Source organism: Meles meles, chromosome 18 (assembly GCF_922984935.1).
Source record: "Meles meles chromosome 18, mMelMel3.1 paternal haplotype, whole genome shotgun sequence".
Taxonomy (NCBI): Eukaryota; Metazoa; Chordata; class Mammalia; order Carnivora; family Mustelidae; genus Meles; species Meles meles.
Window position 1 is genome coordinate 28,415,907 of NC_060083.1, and position 17,326 is coordinate 28,433,232.

General features: G+C 40.3%; 1 protein-coding gene across 3 annotated transcripts in view; it reads right to left on the bottom strand.

The window, feature by feature from the left end:
- Positions 1-2,080: 2,080 nt before the first annotated feature.
- Positions 2,081-17,326, bottom strand: part of USP32 (ubiquitin specific peptidase 32) — a 221,590-nt gene continuing 206,344 nt past the window's right edge. For all 3 annotated transcript variants that reach the window (XM_045984380.1, XM_045984379.1, XM_045984378.1), the window contains 7 exons: positions 15,284-15,370; positions 14,164-14,284; positions 9,343-9,534; positions 6,891-7,179; positions 5,335-5,759; positions 4,815-4,907; positions 2,081-4,344 (listed from right to left, as the gene is read on the bottom strand). In XM_045984380.1, coding sequence (XP_045840336.1) covers positions 4,171-4,344; positions 4,815-4,907; positions 5,335-5,759; positions 6,891-7,179; positions 9,343-9,534; positions 14,164-14,284; positions 15,284-15,370 — 1,381 coding nt within the window. In that variant the 3' untranslated portion in view covers positions 2,081-4,170. The remainder of the gene's footprint in view (positions 4,345-4,814; positions 4,908-5,334; positions 5,760-6,890; positions 7,180-9,342; positions 9,535-14,163; positions 14,285-15,283; positions 15,371-17,326) is intronic.

Below are 17,326 nucleotides of genomic sequence, written 5' to 3' on the forward strand. Positions count from 1 at the left end.
TCTTATTTACGGTCTTGCTTTTCATTGCTCAGGAAGTTTGGCAAACTAAAGACATCCTCTTTTTATTTGCACTGTCTTGCATGAGTCTCTCTCTGATCATAGGGGTGGGTGTGTGCACTTCTGACTTTGGGGTGTCAATACTAAGGAACCTGCTGGTACATCATCATGGAAACTAGGATCCTCTGTTCCCTAAGCTACATATTCTGGTTCTGGACTAGTAAAAATCCTATATGCAACCCTTAAAATAGTTGGGAGGAAATGTGGCAATTCGTCAATTTTCTTCAATTCAACTGTGTCTACAATTACGAAAGGAGCCCACAGGCAGCAAAGCCAAGTGATAGGGAGATTGTATGTAGAAATGCTACCCTCAGCCAGAGAGGCTGGGAGGCCAAAAACCTCCCAATTTATTAAGGGCCACGCAGAAGCTAGAAACAAATGCTTACCCATCTCCATAGGCTGGTTCTTTTCAAGATTGTCCTGTAGGGTACCTGGGTGGCTCAGGGGGTTAAGCATCTGCCTTCAGCTCAAGTCATGATCCCAGGGTTCTGGGATCGAGTCCTGCAACGGGGTCCCTGCTCAGGTCTGCTTCTCCCTCTCCCTCTGCTTCTCTGACAAGTAAATAAGTAAAATCTTTTTAAAAAGGTTGTCATTTAAAGAGCCAGAGACACAGACTACGCTTTAGGAGCTATGATTGATTGATTGATTGAGTTTTTAAGAGACATTTATTTGTTTGGGGGGGGGGGTGGTAAGCACAGAGGGAGAGTGAAAGGGAGAAGAGGACTCCCTGCTGAGCAGAGAGCCTGAAGATGTGGGGCTCAATCCCAGGACCCCGAGATCATTACCTGAGCCGAAGGCAGACTCTTAACCGAGCCACCCAGGAGCCCTATTTTCGATGACTTTTGGGATTTTTTGTGTTTCCTTAAACAAGCTACCACTGCTGCTGATTCAACATGTTTCATTCTATTACTTTATTTATTTATTTATTTGACAGACAGAAATCACAAGCAGGCAGAGAGGCAGGCAGAGAGAGGGGGAAGCAGGCTCCCTGCTGGGCAGAGAGCCCGATGCGGAGCTCAATCCCAGGACCCTGGGATCATAACTTGAGTCGAAGGCAGAGGCTTTAACCCACTGAGCCACCCAGGCGCCCCAATTCTATTACATTTTTTTTTTTTTTTAAAGATTTTATTTATTTATTTGACAGAGAGAGATACAAGTAGGCAGAGAGGCAGGCAGAGAGAGTGAGAGGGAAGCAGGCTCCCCGCCGAGCAGAGAGCCCGATGCGGGACTCGATCCCAGGACCCCGAGATCATGACCTGAGCCGAAGGCAGCGGCTTAAACCACTGAGCCACCCAGGCGCCCCCTTCTATTACATTTTTAATGTGTATTCCTGTTTTTGAGAATTTGATCAAAGAGCTATTAAATTCTTTTAGTATTAGAATAGCAAGAGTAAAAAAAACCTCTTGGCAAAACATGATTGAATCTCACAGGTAAGAGTCCACATTCATTGAGCATTTACCAAGGAACCCGCAGGCTTTTGAATACTTCATTTACTTAAGATAAGGCGGGAGGTAGGCATTCTATTTTTAAAGATAAAGAAAGAGGGACTAAGGGTGAAGGACCCAGGGCCAACTGCTTCCTTGATGACCTCCCAGAGACAACCCAGGGATAAACCTGGTTTCACAGCGCCCCCTAGAAAGCCAGGATCATTTGAGGCATTATTCAATGGTAAGTCTACCTCTTCACCTTATCTCTTAATCTTCAAGAAAACTACTGTGAAGATCTCCTTCATCAGGTCTCCATTCACCACTAGCTCTCATACACATCCTCTCCCCCTACACCAGTGCCTTCCAAACGATGTCCCAATAGGGATGTGAGCAAAGTTTAAATCAATTCACCTGGTCACAGCAGGGATCTTGTTCTACCTTCAACGGTTTCCATTCTTGGTTCTTTCGCAGATGGAGAATCCACTCTATTGTCAGGTAGGTATTATTCAAGTAGGAGAATTAAACAGGGCTACAGAGAGAAAGGCTGAAAAATCTGACTCTTCTGGTGTTTACTTGTATAGAGGAAAAACAGCACATAGATGCATCCACAGTATTTAATGTTCGGGTAATAGTTACAGATAAACAGGTACACTCCATATACAATTACCAATACTTTTTTATACAGTTCATATTTCAGTACATCAACACTATTTTATTTACACTCTATTTATGTACATTAACATCTTTCTAAAGTCAGTGCATTGTCAACAAGTTTTATACAGTAATTTACAAGGTGAATGTAGTTAATAGTTAATAAATTTTCTGCTAGTCATGAATTAAAAAATTAATTACAACCAATATAACAAACACAGATCAAACAACATTAGTAGATTGTGCTACCTGCTTAAATAAAACATCTGTAAGGAAATTATTTTAAATCTTCCACTTTTTCATGGGACTTGTCCAGGTAGAAATGGACAGATTTTTATATACTGAAATCATGAACTATAAAGCCTGCATTTCATCTGACTTCATCATATTTACCATTTAGGCCATTCCTTCTTACTTGTAATTACAGTCTTTTTCTGAATAGGGTTTCAACTTACATATCCATTTAAAATAACCTTTCCAAATGCTCTGAGAAGAACTGGATAATAACCGGCCTCAGATATCAGAACACAAATGCTCAATTACATTGGTACCTACTATCTGTGAGGAAGGAAAGTTAATGAAATCTGACAATTAATGAGAGTCACTTCCAAGGTCCAGATGAATGAAAAAAGACTGGGAAAAAGGGGAAATATTTACTTCATATATATTTAAAAACAACACAGGGGAAAAAAATGATGCTTGAAATAAATAACATTTATACTTTTGTTCCAGTTTTGAATTATCAGAGAAAAAAAATTAAGCGAGCAAAGAAACATAACTTTTGATCCACTACTGTGAAATTATTAAAAGAAAGAAAAAAAAGACAAACACACACACACACACACAAAGAAGGACAATGCAAACAAAATAAAAGCTTGCTTCCTAAACCCACCAATTAAATTAAAAATACACACTATCAGTGCCTGGGATGAGTTTTGTTTTTTTAAGTTTAATATGATGGGGCAAAATACCCCCATTCAAGTTAATTTATAGCCCTTACAGCCATCAAATATGAACATGTTTTAAAAAGTTCATTTGCATGTATTCTTTATTTTAAAGTGCAAAACAAAGAAACAAAGAACAAACAGCCCCTAGTTGTAAAACGCCATCTACCTTTGATGTCACTTTCCTTCTCAGAAACTCTTGTGCAATGTGGGCATGAGAGATGGTGCAAATATTGGCACAACTACTCTACCGCGCTTCAGCAGGGGTGGGGGTCTACTTCTGAGGACACTTGAAGTGTCCTCAAGGTAAGACGCCTCTAAGTGCAGGGCTACTTTAGCTGGGTTTCCCAGGATGCTCTTTCTCCCCTACAGGGTCTCCGACCACCGCCCTGGGTAGAAGGCACACAGCTCTTAAGAGAGTCTCCCTTTCAAACTGACCACTTCTATATGCCTCCGCCACGAATGACTGGTTGTGTCTCAAACACGAACACAGCAACAGAAACGAAAAGCAAGAAAGGCATAGAAAGAGTGGGGGAAATAGTTTAAAAAAATAAATAGAAAAAACGTCGTGTCCGTGCCAGAAGAATCCTTTGCACACCTTCTGCTCTTGCTTTCTCCATCTTATCAGTATAATGGAATAAAACTTCAGGAAAAAGGAGGTAGCATATCATGTCGTCCCCAGACAACACTACAATTTTTTGTTTGACTTTGACTCCAAGGAAATTCTTAGCATTTTGTTATGGTTATTGGTAAACTCTACACTCACTACATGTTTGTTTATATCTGGACAAGCACAATTTAGTTCTTATTTGGTCCCAGGTGGCTGGTGCCAAACCCTTTTGTCTACAGGCTAATGGTGGGCTCTGCCTGAAAAGTTCTCTACCAGAGAGCTTGTGTGAGACACTTCCAAACCAAAGTATCACTACTGTTAGGCTAACTGCTATTTTAATTAGGATTTTTATTTTGTGCTTCAGGGTCACAGGATAAAATAACTACATTTAGCTTGCCTTTCAGCAACGCTTCTGCCAAATGTCAGCTACAGGGCGCCGCCTCCCTCACCACCAGCCTGTCTACCAGCCCGAGCGGCGGCTCTACTGTAACACACAGTACTTCTTGTAATCGGACTCAAAGTCTTCATCCATGCTGCTCGTGTCTGCCATCTTTTTGCCATCGATCTTTGGCAGAAATTGTGCATAGTCTATCCCCTGCTGCTCATAGAAAAGGATGTAGGCAGAGTCGGTGTCAATTTCATCAGGGTGAAGTTCCTGAAGGGGCAAAAAAAGCCTTTAATAAAAAAGCCATCCCTATGCTGGCTCTTAATCCTTGCTAGGGAAGGGAGCACCGACCCTCTTCAATTACTAAGCCAGACTGCTTCCAATCAATTCGATATTGAGGCTGCCTGACACTGGCCCTAAAATAAGTCCCATTATTCTCAATGTTTGCTTTGGGGAAAATATTATGACCACTGACAAAAGAATAACAAAAACCCATCACATCCTCATAGCTCAAAAGATAAGAACTTTTTCTCATTAACCAATACCTTCTTTTTCCTCACCATTCATGCTTTCATTCTCTACTCTGCACAGCACTTTTGCTCCTTTAATACGGAAGGCACCTATATATTGACTCTAACTAGATTTATTTCCTGTTTGGGACGAAGTCCATTATTTAAACAAATGTCCCCTAGATCTGCTGACATTTCTGCATCTTTTATTCAAAGACTGGGGATATTTACCTTACAGCTGCTGTCATTGTAACAGTACCACTTGCTGTTTGGGTTTTTGGCATAAGTGACATAATGGCCCCCGCCCAGAATTCCTGAATGGCACTGCAAGAGAGAAGAAAGTAGACGTATGTTAGTGGTTAACAGCAGTCTGGCCAGGGCGTGGTACCAGAACCCAATCAGGAAAACACCAAGCACTCAAGTGATTAAGAAAAATGTTTTGGAACCACCTACTGTTTTCTAAAAACAAAACAGAAGAGTCAAAATTTAAAAGCTCCAAATCCTACCACTACCATTTTATAGTTGTAACTATTTTTTGAAAGGCAAAAATTCCTTAAGTGTACATAACTGTGAATGTCTTGAACCCGTGACTCCAATTATGATTACATGATTATCCCCTGCTAACTTTGTCTATCACCAAGTTCAATGCCTAGCAAATAAGCAGGCCCTGAAAAAAATGACTGACAAATGAAGATGAATGAACCACAGAGAAATGCCAATCATTCTGCAAAACATGTAACAAACGACTTACCGAAATTGCATACAGATTATAAATAGGCTTCACATGAACATCTTCTCTTTGGTCATCAGTGCTGTCTTCTTCACTGTGGTTTTCAAGCTGACCATTGCTGTAGCCATTGCCACATGCCTCATGCTCATAAAGAAATCCATTGGCCAGAGCTACTTCATGGTCCTGAGGGGTGACCAGCTCAGTCTGGCTGCCCCCCAGCACGTGCCCTCGGCTCAAGGCATCAGCCAGCTCACAGACTTGTCCAGCCCCATTCTCTTTGCTGGCATCCAAGTTCTCCTTACTACTTGACAGTTTATTTTTGCTGCCGATCTGGGGTAACCGGAGCCTCCCTTTGCTCCTCCCTAAAGTCCTGGGGCTACTGTTAGGGCTGCTATTTTTGCTGGAGGGACAGCTAGTTCCACTTCTTCTTGTTGAAGAAGGTGAACCTGTGAAGAGAAGAGAAGGAAAAGACTCATAAATCCCCATGCCACAGGTTTAAGCAGCCACCAAATGCCAACTTTGAAGCCGACTTCACAAGTGCACACATAAAGGCAAATACAGGGGTGCTCGGACCAGCTACTTTTTATTCCTATTTTGTAGCCAATAAGTTACATTCTTGTTTTTCTCTGGCCAAGCTCCCACAGGTAGCAATGTCCTGAAAATGTAAAGTACCAAGTAGGGACTTAAAAAGAGCAGAGAGATAAAAATAAAATAAAGACAAACAGTAGAAAGATTAACAGGTCAGATTCAGGTCAAAACAAACAAGTAGACTAAGACATATTACAAATACATATCCTCCTTCGTTACATTAGATTAAAAAACACGATCACCAATTATTAAGCACCTACTATTGCTAGGCACAGTACTGGGAACTCTCTCTACTATCTCTACCTCTCACAACAATCTCGTAAGTTAGTGGGTCTCAAACTTCTTGGTCACAGCCTCCCTCACCTCCTTATATACTCTCAAAAATTGCTGAAGACCTGTAGAACTTTTGTTTATGTGGGTTACCAGTATTAATCATATTAGAAATTAAAACTGAGGAATTAAAGAATATAATACATAAGCACATATTTCAGTGATGTATCATCACATATCATGGTGGCTCTGACTCCACTACACATTTGGGGAACAAAAGCTGAAAAGGTGAATACTGTCTTAGTAGTTTTTATGACAATCGTTCTGCTCTTCCAGGCCCTCTGACTCTCAGAGACCCTCTAGGCGTTCCCAGACTACACCTTGAGAACCTTTGCTGTAGGAACAAGGATGACCACTATCATTCATGATCACCAGAGGTATTAGGCATATATGGTGCTTCGCTCCTCATGTAGCAAATCCTCAGACTCTGGGAACTTTTATGAATGAGGAAACAAATTTAGGGAGGCTGTATCTCTTGCTAAAAGTCACACAGGTGACTCAAACCTAGATAGGTCTGACTCCAGGTGGGTTCCTTGTACCTCATCATGGTAAAGACATCAAGAGTGGAAGGCAGAGGGAAACATGAAGCCTATAGGGGTCCCAGGAAAGCCCCTATGAGGGTGAGATCTGGGTGCTGTGAGTCCCCCAGGCTTCCTCACCCTTAGGGCTACTGACGATGTTTGCGCTGAGTGAAGATGGGCTCTTGCTCAGGAGGACATCCTCTTCGCCAGCTGAATTCAGAGCGTCCACTTTCTTCCCATCTCCTCCTAGAACCCTGGGCTCGGAGAGGTCATCCCCCTGGGGTGTGAGTGGTTTACGCTGACAGAGAATCGGGTCTCTTGGTACCAAAAAAGCACTAGGGTCAAAACTTTCACGAGGAAATTTAACAATTTTCTGTGATTTTATCCATCGGCCATTTACAAACTGAAATCGTTTAAGGTGAATAATCTGGAGAAGCAAAGGCAGAAAAAAGTTACGTTAAAGGGTTCAGAAGATACAAAATTACATTTAAAAGCCCAAGTCTGGGGCACCCTGGCTCAGTGGGTTAAGGCATCTGCCTTCGGCTCGGGTCATGATTTCAGGGTCCTGGGATCAAGCCCCACATCGGGCTCTCTACTCTGCAGGGAGTCTGCTTCCTCCTCTCTCTCTGCCTGCCTCTCTGCCTACTTGTGATCTCTATCAGGTAAATGAATAAAATCTTTAAAAAAAAAAGCAAAAAAAAAAAAAAACCAAAAAAACCCCCAAGTCTAATTCATGTGAATGTTCAAGAATGTATGTTTTTTTTTTTTTTCCAAAAAGAATATATTTTATCATGTAACGGAGTTATCAGTGGGGCCACTGGCCTTTAGATACATAGCTAACATGATAATCTCCATAATGTCATAGCCTGTGCATATCCTAAATTCTTCCCAAATTTCTGCAACATCGTACGGGCACATATTTGCATGTCTTCCCTTGCTTCCTAGGCCTGTGACCCAAACTGACCTTTCCCTTTTCAGACATCAGAAATATACTTCTGTCATGAAGACAGAAGACTACACTGAATGTTTTGAAGAAAAATGGATGAAACTTACCCAGTCTCCAGTAGGAGGCCTCTCATTTCTTACCATATCCTTTAGTTATTACCAGGGAGTTTCACTGTCCTAAAAAGCGTAAGAATCTCCCTTTTCCTTTGTGGCTTCTCTTTTCTTTTTCAAGAGCAACAAATTCCTCTAATCTTACACAGTTTATTATACAACCTAGTATGGGCACAGATCTTTGAGTGGCTACCTCTACCCTAAACGTTAGTAAATGCTAACAATTTACTGTGTAAATAAAGAGAAACCCTTCCATATACTGGCATATGGATCTACAGAAGCCCAACAAACTCTCAACGTAACATATATTTTTTATTATTCTTTAAAGACATCAAAAACATAGCTTTTATATAAATGCCTTTACTGCATATGTTCTGTGTGATTATTATACAGGTATATATAATTATCAAAACTCCTCAAACTAGGGGCGTCTGGGTGGCTCAATCATTAAGCGTCTGCTTCAGCTCAGGTCATGATCCCAGGGTCCTGGGATTGAGCCCCACATTGGGCTCTCTGCTCGGTGGGAAGCCTGCTTCTCCCTCTCCTACTCCCCTGCTTGTATTCCCTCTCTCAATGTGTCTCTCCCTGTCAAATAAATAAATAAAATCTTTTAAAAACCCACAAAACTCCTCAAACTAGACATTTAAAATCTACGCATTTAATTTCATGTTAATTACACCTCAGTTAAAAATTAACTTTCTCCCTTCCCACCTACCTCTTCCAAGCCTGCCCCCTGCCCTTTTCCTCTCTTCCCAGAGCTCCCAACACTGGAGCTAGATAATTTATGTTATTAATTTCCTGTTATATCTTTTCCTCTGAAGTTGTTCTGGTCCAAGGAAAGAAAACCCACATTTACAGACTCACAGAGTAGTAGGAAGAAGACATGAAGAAAAAAATACACACAAGGTCTGGTTAAAATATACTGGTGCCTTACAGTCACATTTGATATGATACTTCCACCCTTAAGGAAAAATACTTCCTTAAATGAATGTGAAGATCTGGCACTTCAAACTCTCCTGACAAGCAACAGAAGCATCTTCTCTGAGGCAAAAGGCAGAAGTAGTAAATAACACATAAAAGAAGACACAGGCCCCAGTGCACCTGTGTGCTTGTGCTGTGGCCAGGTGACCAAACACAGTGGGACCGGAGATCGGGCTCAGCTGCTCTTCTAGGGAAGGGCCTAAGCTTCTCTCTCTACACCCAGAAGTGCTTTCACCTTCTCCTGAAGTTCGAGTTCACCAGGAGGCACAACCTGCGGTGTTTCTCACACACTGCATGGACCTATAGTTAGTGGTCTGTATGACTTTTCTCTCCTTCTAGTCTGTATGCTCCTTCAGAGCAGGAACTGGCAGTAGTAATATGTGCAGAACAATTAATCTGGGTGCAATACATAAACCTTGCATAGCCAAAGTGTTTTGAACACTGTCACAGGAAAGGTCTTTTTATTCTCAAAAGTCATAAAATTCCTATTTGTGCATGACTTCCTTCCTTTATGCCAAGCTCCTGCTCTCTCAGAGGTAGGGCTGTAACATACCAGGATGGGGGGAAGCCTCCAGAGATCCAGCTTCTTGGTTGCCAAGCAGTGGGTCTTACACTTGGAACAGTAGTACATCTCATTTTCCCCTAGCTCCTCCTCACTGGTGAAAGCACGGAGACAGCTGTCCAGGTTGATGGGCTCAGCTTGTGCTCGCCGACTCTGTTCCACACTTTCATGCTCATCGACAACCTGCAGATGGAGGGGACAAAAGGAATGGCAGAAGGGGTGGGAGGGAAGGAGGGAGTTTAAAATGGTCCCATGGCTAGGCATCATCTGCTAGGTGTGACTGATTCTCATTTTATTCTACATGAGGAGAAAGAAAGTACGACTCAAACGAGTCTAAGCAAATGCAGTGTTTGTACATTTACTTCCAAAATCACATCAATAACATCCTGGATCAAATTTCTATTTATATGACCATAACAGCTTTTCTTGACTATTCTCTGAACTCTTCAAAATGACAAAAACAAAGAATTGCCTGTTTGTTTTACAATCTTTTAATTATAATGATGTATTTTATCTAAAACAGTCTCATTTCAACATGTGATCAATACAAGAATTATTGATGACATATTTTAGAGTCTTTTTTACTAAGTCTTTGGAATCTACAAACCTCCTTAACTTAAATCAGGCACCTCTAAGTGTTCAACAGCCATAGGCGACTAGTGGCTACTGCACCTCTATTTTACAATTTTGAAATCCTAAAATAGCTTACATGTGCGCTCACCCTCATGCCAGGGGTGCTGAAATTAAGCCATTCATTTTCAACCAGAAAGACATTATTAGCAGGCTGCAGGTTTTAAGGAGGCTAGGAGAAATATCACTGGAACACAAATGCCAGATCTGGATTAGATGAGAAAGGGTACAGAAAAACTCGCCATAGAAGGGAACATATGAGAGCATGAAACCCCACAGGATAGAACTCATTTGCATACTGGTGCCATGTAACACAGTTATCAGAATACCAAGTGTATCATCTGTCTCCTGCCTCCTGGGGCCTTTTTATCTGAGACAGCAATAAAGAGAGGGCAATAAAAGCAAGAGCAGGCTCAAAAAGTGCTGAACTTTGTTGAGAAGGCCCTTAATACCTGCCCAAACCTCTCTGGTCATATTAACCAGCACACTAGGTTCTGGAGCGAGAAAGACATACATGTAAGAGAGAGAGCAGATGTGGATAGGTGTGTGAGTATGTGTGTTGGAGGTAGTGTGCGATCTAGAAGAAGGAGAGGAGGAGGTACCTAGAATGCAACAGAAAAGGAAGAATTTTGCCCTCTTCCATTCTTGGTTGCCACCTAACAGCAACCCAGAACCACAGCAGGTGACACATAGCATCAGGACTACAAATGCTACTGTGAGACTTCATCCAGTGATCTTTTCATCCCAAGTCTGGACACCAAGTCCAACAATAGGTGTGTCTCTTTCTGGCAAAGGGCACACCCATGTCCATTTACTGAACTTACTACTCACCCCATCCAGAGGTAAATTTGTTCTCTTTGCCTGAGGCAACTTCCCTTCTGTTTTCCTTCCTGAACTTATGATGGGAATACTGAGCTCCCTGGCTTACAATCTGGCATGGCTCAGAACATTCGGTTTACAAGAGGTTGTCATGTGTGACTTTTTCCCTACACGAGAGAATAGCTTAGTCACAGGCTGTCAAATGCTGAGGCTGACCATGCAGTTAATGGTTTCAGCATTGCATCACCAGCCATTTCTAAAGATCTATAAAAAGAGGAACTTAGAAAAAAGTTGTTTGGTTTTTTTTTCCCCAGAATGAGAAATCTGGCTTGACCTTAGGTCACTGACTTCTTTTCTGATACTAACTTTCATCATCTTTAGAGCTGGTCATTCGAGAGAAAAACTGACATGCTTCAAAAGAAAATATGTTGCCTCATGGTTGCTAGAATCAGAGTAGAAAAACAGTAATATTCTTTTCTCTTAGCTGGTGAAACATCATCTCTATCAGGGATGCTTTATGGACAACCACAAATTGCAGGAAGCTAGTAATGAATGTTGATCTTTATTTGTTATATTTCTTATGGAACACACAGGCTACTGGAGACAGGGAGGAAGGCTGATTAAAAAAAACCCAGTATCAATAAAATTTCCCTAAATGACAAAGATTCCCTTTTTACCTCTTGGGATCCATTCCCAGATCCTCTACCACTATTCGAATAATTTAAATCACTCATTGGCACCCTCTTTCTTCTTCTGCTTGAAAGCTCATCCTTAACACAAAACATAAAGAATAAAGTCATGGCTTCCTCACATGATAAGACTATTAGAGAGAGGGAGACATAAGAAGCTATCTAGTTCAACTACCTACTGAGGAATGTGAGTCTAAACAAGTGAAAAAGAAAAAGACTAAGAACAATTGCCTTTTTTCCTATTTACCAAATAAAACATTTACAAAGAAATTTTGGAAAAGATGGAAAATATAAAAAGGCAGGGAACCTTTTATATTCTTTTATTTATTTATTTATTTAAAAGATTTTATTTATTTATTTGACAGACAGAGATCACAAGTAGTCAGAGAGGCAGGCGGTTTCGGGGGAACAGGCTCCTTGCTGAGCGGAGAGCCTGATGTGGGGCTCAACCCCAGGACCGAGATCATGACCTGAGCTAAAGGCAGAAGTTTAACCTACTGAGCCACCCAGGCGCCCCTTCTTTTATTTTTTTTTAAATGTAGGCTCCATGCTCAGCGTAAAGCTCAATGCAGGGCTTGAACTGAGATCATAATCTGAGCCGAAACCAAGAGTGGGACGCTTAGCTAACTGAGCCACCCAGGTGCCGGCCCCATTTTATACAGATATCTTTTTTAAAGATTTATTTATTTATTTAGAGAGTGTGTGAGGGGGAAGGGGCAGAGGGAAAAGGAAAGAAAGAGTCTCAAGTCTCAAGGTACCCTGTCCCCTATTATATTCTTTTTTTTTTTTTTTTTAAAGATTTTTATTTATTTATTTGACAGAGAGAAATCACAAGAGAGGCAGGCAGAGAGAGAGGAAGGGAAGCAGGCTCTCCGCTGAGCGGAGAGCCCGAAGCGGGACTCGATCCCAGGACCCTGAGATCATGACCCGAGCCGAAGGCAGCGGCCCAACCCACTGAGCCACCCAGGCGCCCCCCTTTTATATTCTTAATACAAAGATAAACACTGTCAAAATATTGACAGATTTTCTTCTATCCTTTTCCTAAATAGTATTCCTTTATATCAAATAGATTTTTCAGTGTACGCAATTTTATACCTTGCTTTAAAAAAAACCCACGACATTGTTAAGTATCTGCCCATATATGACAGTAAAAAAATCCCTGGTAATGGGGCACCTGGGTAGTCTGCTAAGCACCCAATTCTCCATTTCAGCTCAGGTCATGATCTCAGGGTCATGAGACTGAGCCCCGTGCAGGGTTCTGAGGTTGGCGTGGAGTCTGCTTGAGTCTCTCTCCCCCCCTCTCCTTCATATACTTGCTCTCTCTCAAATAAATAACATCTTTTAAACACCATCCCCTCCAAAACTCCTGGTAATCACTGTTTTCAATGACTGTTTTCAATGACTTTCAATATTTTACCCAGCTAATACACTATGCTTTATTTAGCCATTCCTGTAATGTGGGATAAATACAAGTTGTTTCAAATTTTTCTACTATTCTAAAAAATATTATGATGAAGATCTGTCAGCAAATTACAGAGTATTTCCCTAGAATCAATTCCTAGAATCACTGGGATAAAAGAACATAAAATATATGGGTAAAAATGTCAATTTAAACCAAGGGATCTCCTTTGTCTACGTGACTCCCCAAGCACACGCAGAAATCATGGGTAGGAAGAGAAATTATAAAGAAAGAAATTAGTCATGTGGCCCCAGTCCCTAGCAAGGCAGGATATTTCAACAGCAAGTTGGTTTCCATGGTATCCTAAGAGCATCACTGAAAGTGGAAATGGGGTGAGACTGAACAGGTCACGCAGGCCCTTCTTTCTAAAAGCAGGATGTCCTCTAGAGTTTTTCAGATTGTGCACTGGAAATTTCCATCAAGAGCCACATAAATGTAAAAGCCACTACAGTTCTTCACGGGACTAAAAAAAATCCTTTGATTCTGTTCCTTTTACTTCTCCATCAGATTTGTTCTATTTCTATCCACAAGCTACCTAGCCAAATTACCCTTCAAATGATACTTGGCAAACATTTTTAGCAATGGAGTTAGTATTGTTTTTTAATATTTTGATAGTATTTTGAATACTAAACAATATTTAGTATTGTTTTGAATATTTTTTTGAAGTATTATTTTCCAAATTTAAAAACTGCTCTGCCAGTAGAGGAATGCCAAGTGTAAGAATAGCCATTGAGATGTACTCTTAGGTGCCCAGTGCTGAAACATTCAATCTTTTCTTTAAATTCTTTCTTTAAATTTCTTTAAATTCTTCTGATCACTATGCCCACTAAGAAACTCTAGCCCTGGGATGCCTTGGAGCTAAGTAACAGTGGTTATCAAATGTGGCAGCTTCAAAAATAATTAATACAACAGGCAGAGAGAGATTTATTGCTTGGTATGTGATGGCCAAACAATACAGCATCTTAATTATACCCAGAGTTTCCAGATTTACTTATTATTAGTATTTTTGAAATATAAGGCCCCAATACAATTAACTGCAGAAGTGGGAAAACTGAAACATCCACGTAACCATGCCAGTATATTAAGTGCCACAGAGAATACCAACGGATATTCTTCTGATTCATGATTAGATCATCTAAAACAGAAATGGCATAATACAATTAACCTGGGAAAGTGTTTACAAATCACAGTCTTATGGTGGCCTTGAGTACTTACCCTTTCCTGTGATGTTTGATAGCGGAGGTGAAGAGCTGTGGGGTCCCAATCCACAGCAATATAGGCATTTCCAATGAAAGCTCTGTCTTCCCCACAATCAATTTTACAGCCTCTGCAAAATCTAAATGGAGGAAAATGATCTACTGAAGGATGGAGTCATTATGAAAGAATCCGAATTTTCTTTCTCAGAAATATTCTTCCTTTCTACTTCTCCCTTTCTTTCTTGGGTTCACAGTCTGTCATGGGCCTCTAACTTAAGACTGATCAATGCATGAATATATATTAATATAATTATTATTATTTTAGGGAAGCATGCTTATCACTTCTCAAGTCTCTGTTTTTGCAATGCAGTGGACAGTCATTTTAAATCCATATGAGTGGACTTTATGGCAAATAAATGACATGGGAATCGGACATTTGAGATAATATACCTGTAAGAAAATTCTAAATTTAGTTATTTAATGTTCTGAGGTAGGATAACTCATCTGATATAACAATCCCTATTTCCTTGTTCGTAAAGTGTCACAATAAATAAATGCATATAAAGTTTTATAGGAGGGAGGGACCATGACAAAGCCAAGGTTTCAGTGCTATTCAGATTGTTTGCTAAGTCTATTACAGTTCTCTGAAGGCTGACTTCAGTACTCAGGTATTTTCTAAGCTGCACAGTAATGACCAATCAATCTCCGTAATTCTTCTAAAAATCAAAAACAGACTTCCAGGAAAGTCTAGTATGGAGACTATGTTCTACTGGGTTCAAAACTGCTAAACTGATTTATATTTAAGGAGCAGAAAGTATAAAATAATAAATGTTGATCATAAACTACGAATTCGATGAGGATCATAGAGTTTATGGAACCAGGCAAGGCTCGAGCAAAACTAAGCTATAATAAGGAAATAATAAGGAAATAAAAAGGAAAAGATCAATAATAGGAATAATAGGAAAATAGGATCAAAATCAAAATAGGATCATAATAAGGAAAAGATCAATAAAAAATTCCCAAGTTTAAGCTTCTCGTTATTCAGTATTACCTCTAAAAACTGGAAACCTTATAAGAAAGGTATAATATCTCAAGTTGCAATTCTACTAAAATTTTTCCTTTGCAGAAGATCACTTTACCTATACCATGGGCACCAAGCACAGGAGTTCCCATCTTTCTGCACAACTCGTAGAGTGAAGGGATATTGATAGCCCATACTGTCATCACTGAAACAGAACATAAACCAAAGTATAAAAAACATTTCTGATTTGAGGTCTCAAATCCTTTTCATTTTCTCTTGAAGTAACCCAAGGCAGGGACATCTGTCATAGCAGTAGGCTCATGGTGATGGTTCGATGCTGGTTATCTTAACCCATTAGCAGCAGCCCTGTACCAACCACACTAAGGGCTCCCACGCGGTATCCCTGCATACAGAAGGGTAGACAGACTAGACTGCCAGATGTCCCTAATAAGACAGTCCATGTGGTCCACACAAATTTTATAAGAGCAGCAAATTATGAAATCAAATACCAATTATCCTTCAGTTCTAATTCTATCATAAGATTGAATTCACATTAAACTAAAATAATTAGATCTTTCCATGACAAGAACATTGAGACAGCACAGAAGGCTGAAAGGTCGTAATTTTTTTTTTTTAAGATTTTAATTATTTGACAGAGAGAGAAAGAGAGAGCGCAAGCAGGGGGAGTGGCAGGCCGAAGGAGAGGGAGAAGCAGGCTCCCCACAGAGCTGAGGGAGCCTGATGTGGGACTTTTGGGATCATGACCTAAGCCGAAGGCAGTTGCCTCACCAACTGAGCCACTCAGGCACCCCTCATAATGGTTTTTTTGAAGAGCTGAGTAACCATGTATTTAGAAGCTTTCTTTAATGGGAACCTTGATGTGGTACATGAAAGGCACTTCTCTTCCCTGCTTTAACTACTCAAAGCTATAAGGTACATAACATTTTTAGAGTAATGTCTTTTAGCTGCAAGAGAGCCTTGAATTCTCCAATTTAAAAAAAAAAAAAATTCATCCTTTCCCCAATAAGAAGCAATGCAGGACAGCACATCTGGCAATTGGTACTGGCTACTACATGGTTGCCGAAGATAATGAAACCATGATAAGGAATTTATGACCTCCAAAAATCTCAGTTCCAAATATCCTGCTTTGCAACAACCATCTCCTATCCTTTTAAATCACTTATTCAAGTATCACTACTTTAACAATTCTTTGGCCAAAGAGAAATTTCTTTTTTATTTACTTATTTTTTTTTATTTTTAAAAAGATTTTATTAGAGAGCACGTGTCTGAGAGTGAGAATGAGAGTGAGAGAGTAGGGGTAAAGGAAGAGGGAGAAGCAGACTCCCTGTTAAGCAGAGCGCCTGATGTGGTGCATGACCCTGGGATCATGACCTGACCCAAGGCAAATGCTTAAGTGACTAAACCACCCAGGCCCCCAGGGACCAAAGAGAAATTCCTCATCAATGTCCTCAAATTCTCACTTTTCTCCTTGTCTACTGTCCCTCAAAATAATCTTTTATACAGATCCTCAATTCTAGGAATTTGTCCCTCTAAACTGCAAACTTACTGACATTAACACTCACAAAAATGGAGAACTATACAATGAAACCCCATGTATTTGTCACCTGGCTATAATCATCATCAACCCTTGGGCACTTCTATTTCCTCTATACCCTTACCTACCTCCATTAAATTCTTTTATTCTATCATAAAAAAACTATGCTAAAATATACATAAAATTTACCACTTAACCATTTTTAAGTATACAGTTCAGTAGCATTAAGTACATTCACAATGTTGTACAACCATCACCACCATCCATCTCAGGAATTTTTCATCTTCCCAAAGAGAAACTCTGTACCCATCAAGCAATAATAATTCCCCTATACCTCTTCTCCCAAACCTTGGTAACCTCTTATCTACTTTCTGTCTATGAATATCCTACTTGAGGTATCTTATAAAAGTTAAATCACACAGTATTTGTCCTTTTGTGTCTGGCTTACTTCACTTAGTATAATGTTTTCAAGATCCATCTATGCTGTGTGTGTACGGGAACTTCATTCCTTTTTATGGTTGGCGAATCCTCTATTGTATGGTGCACCACATTTTGTTTATCCATTTGTCTGTTTATGAACATTTGGGTTGTTTCTACCTCTTGGTT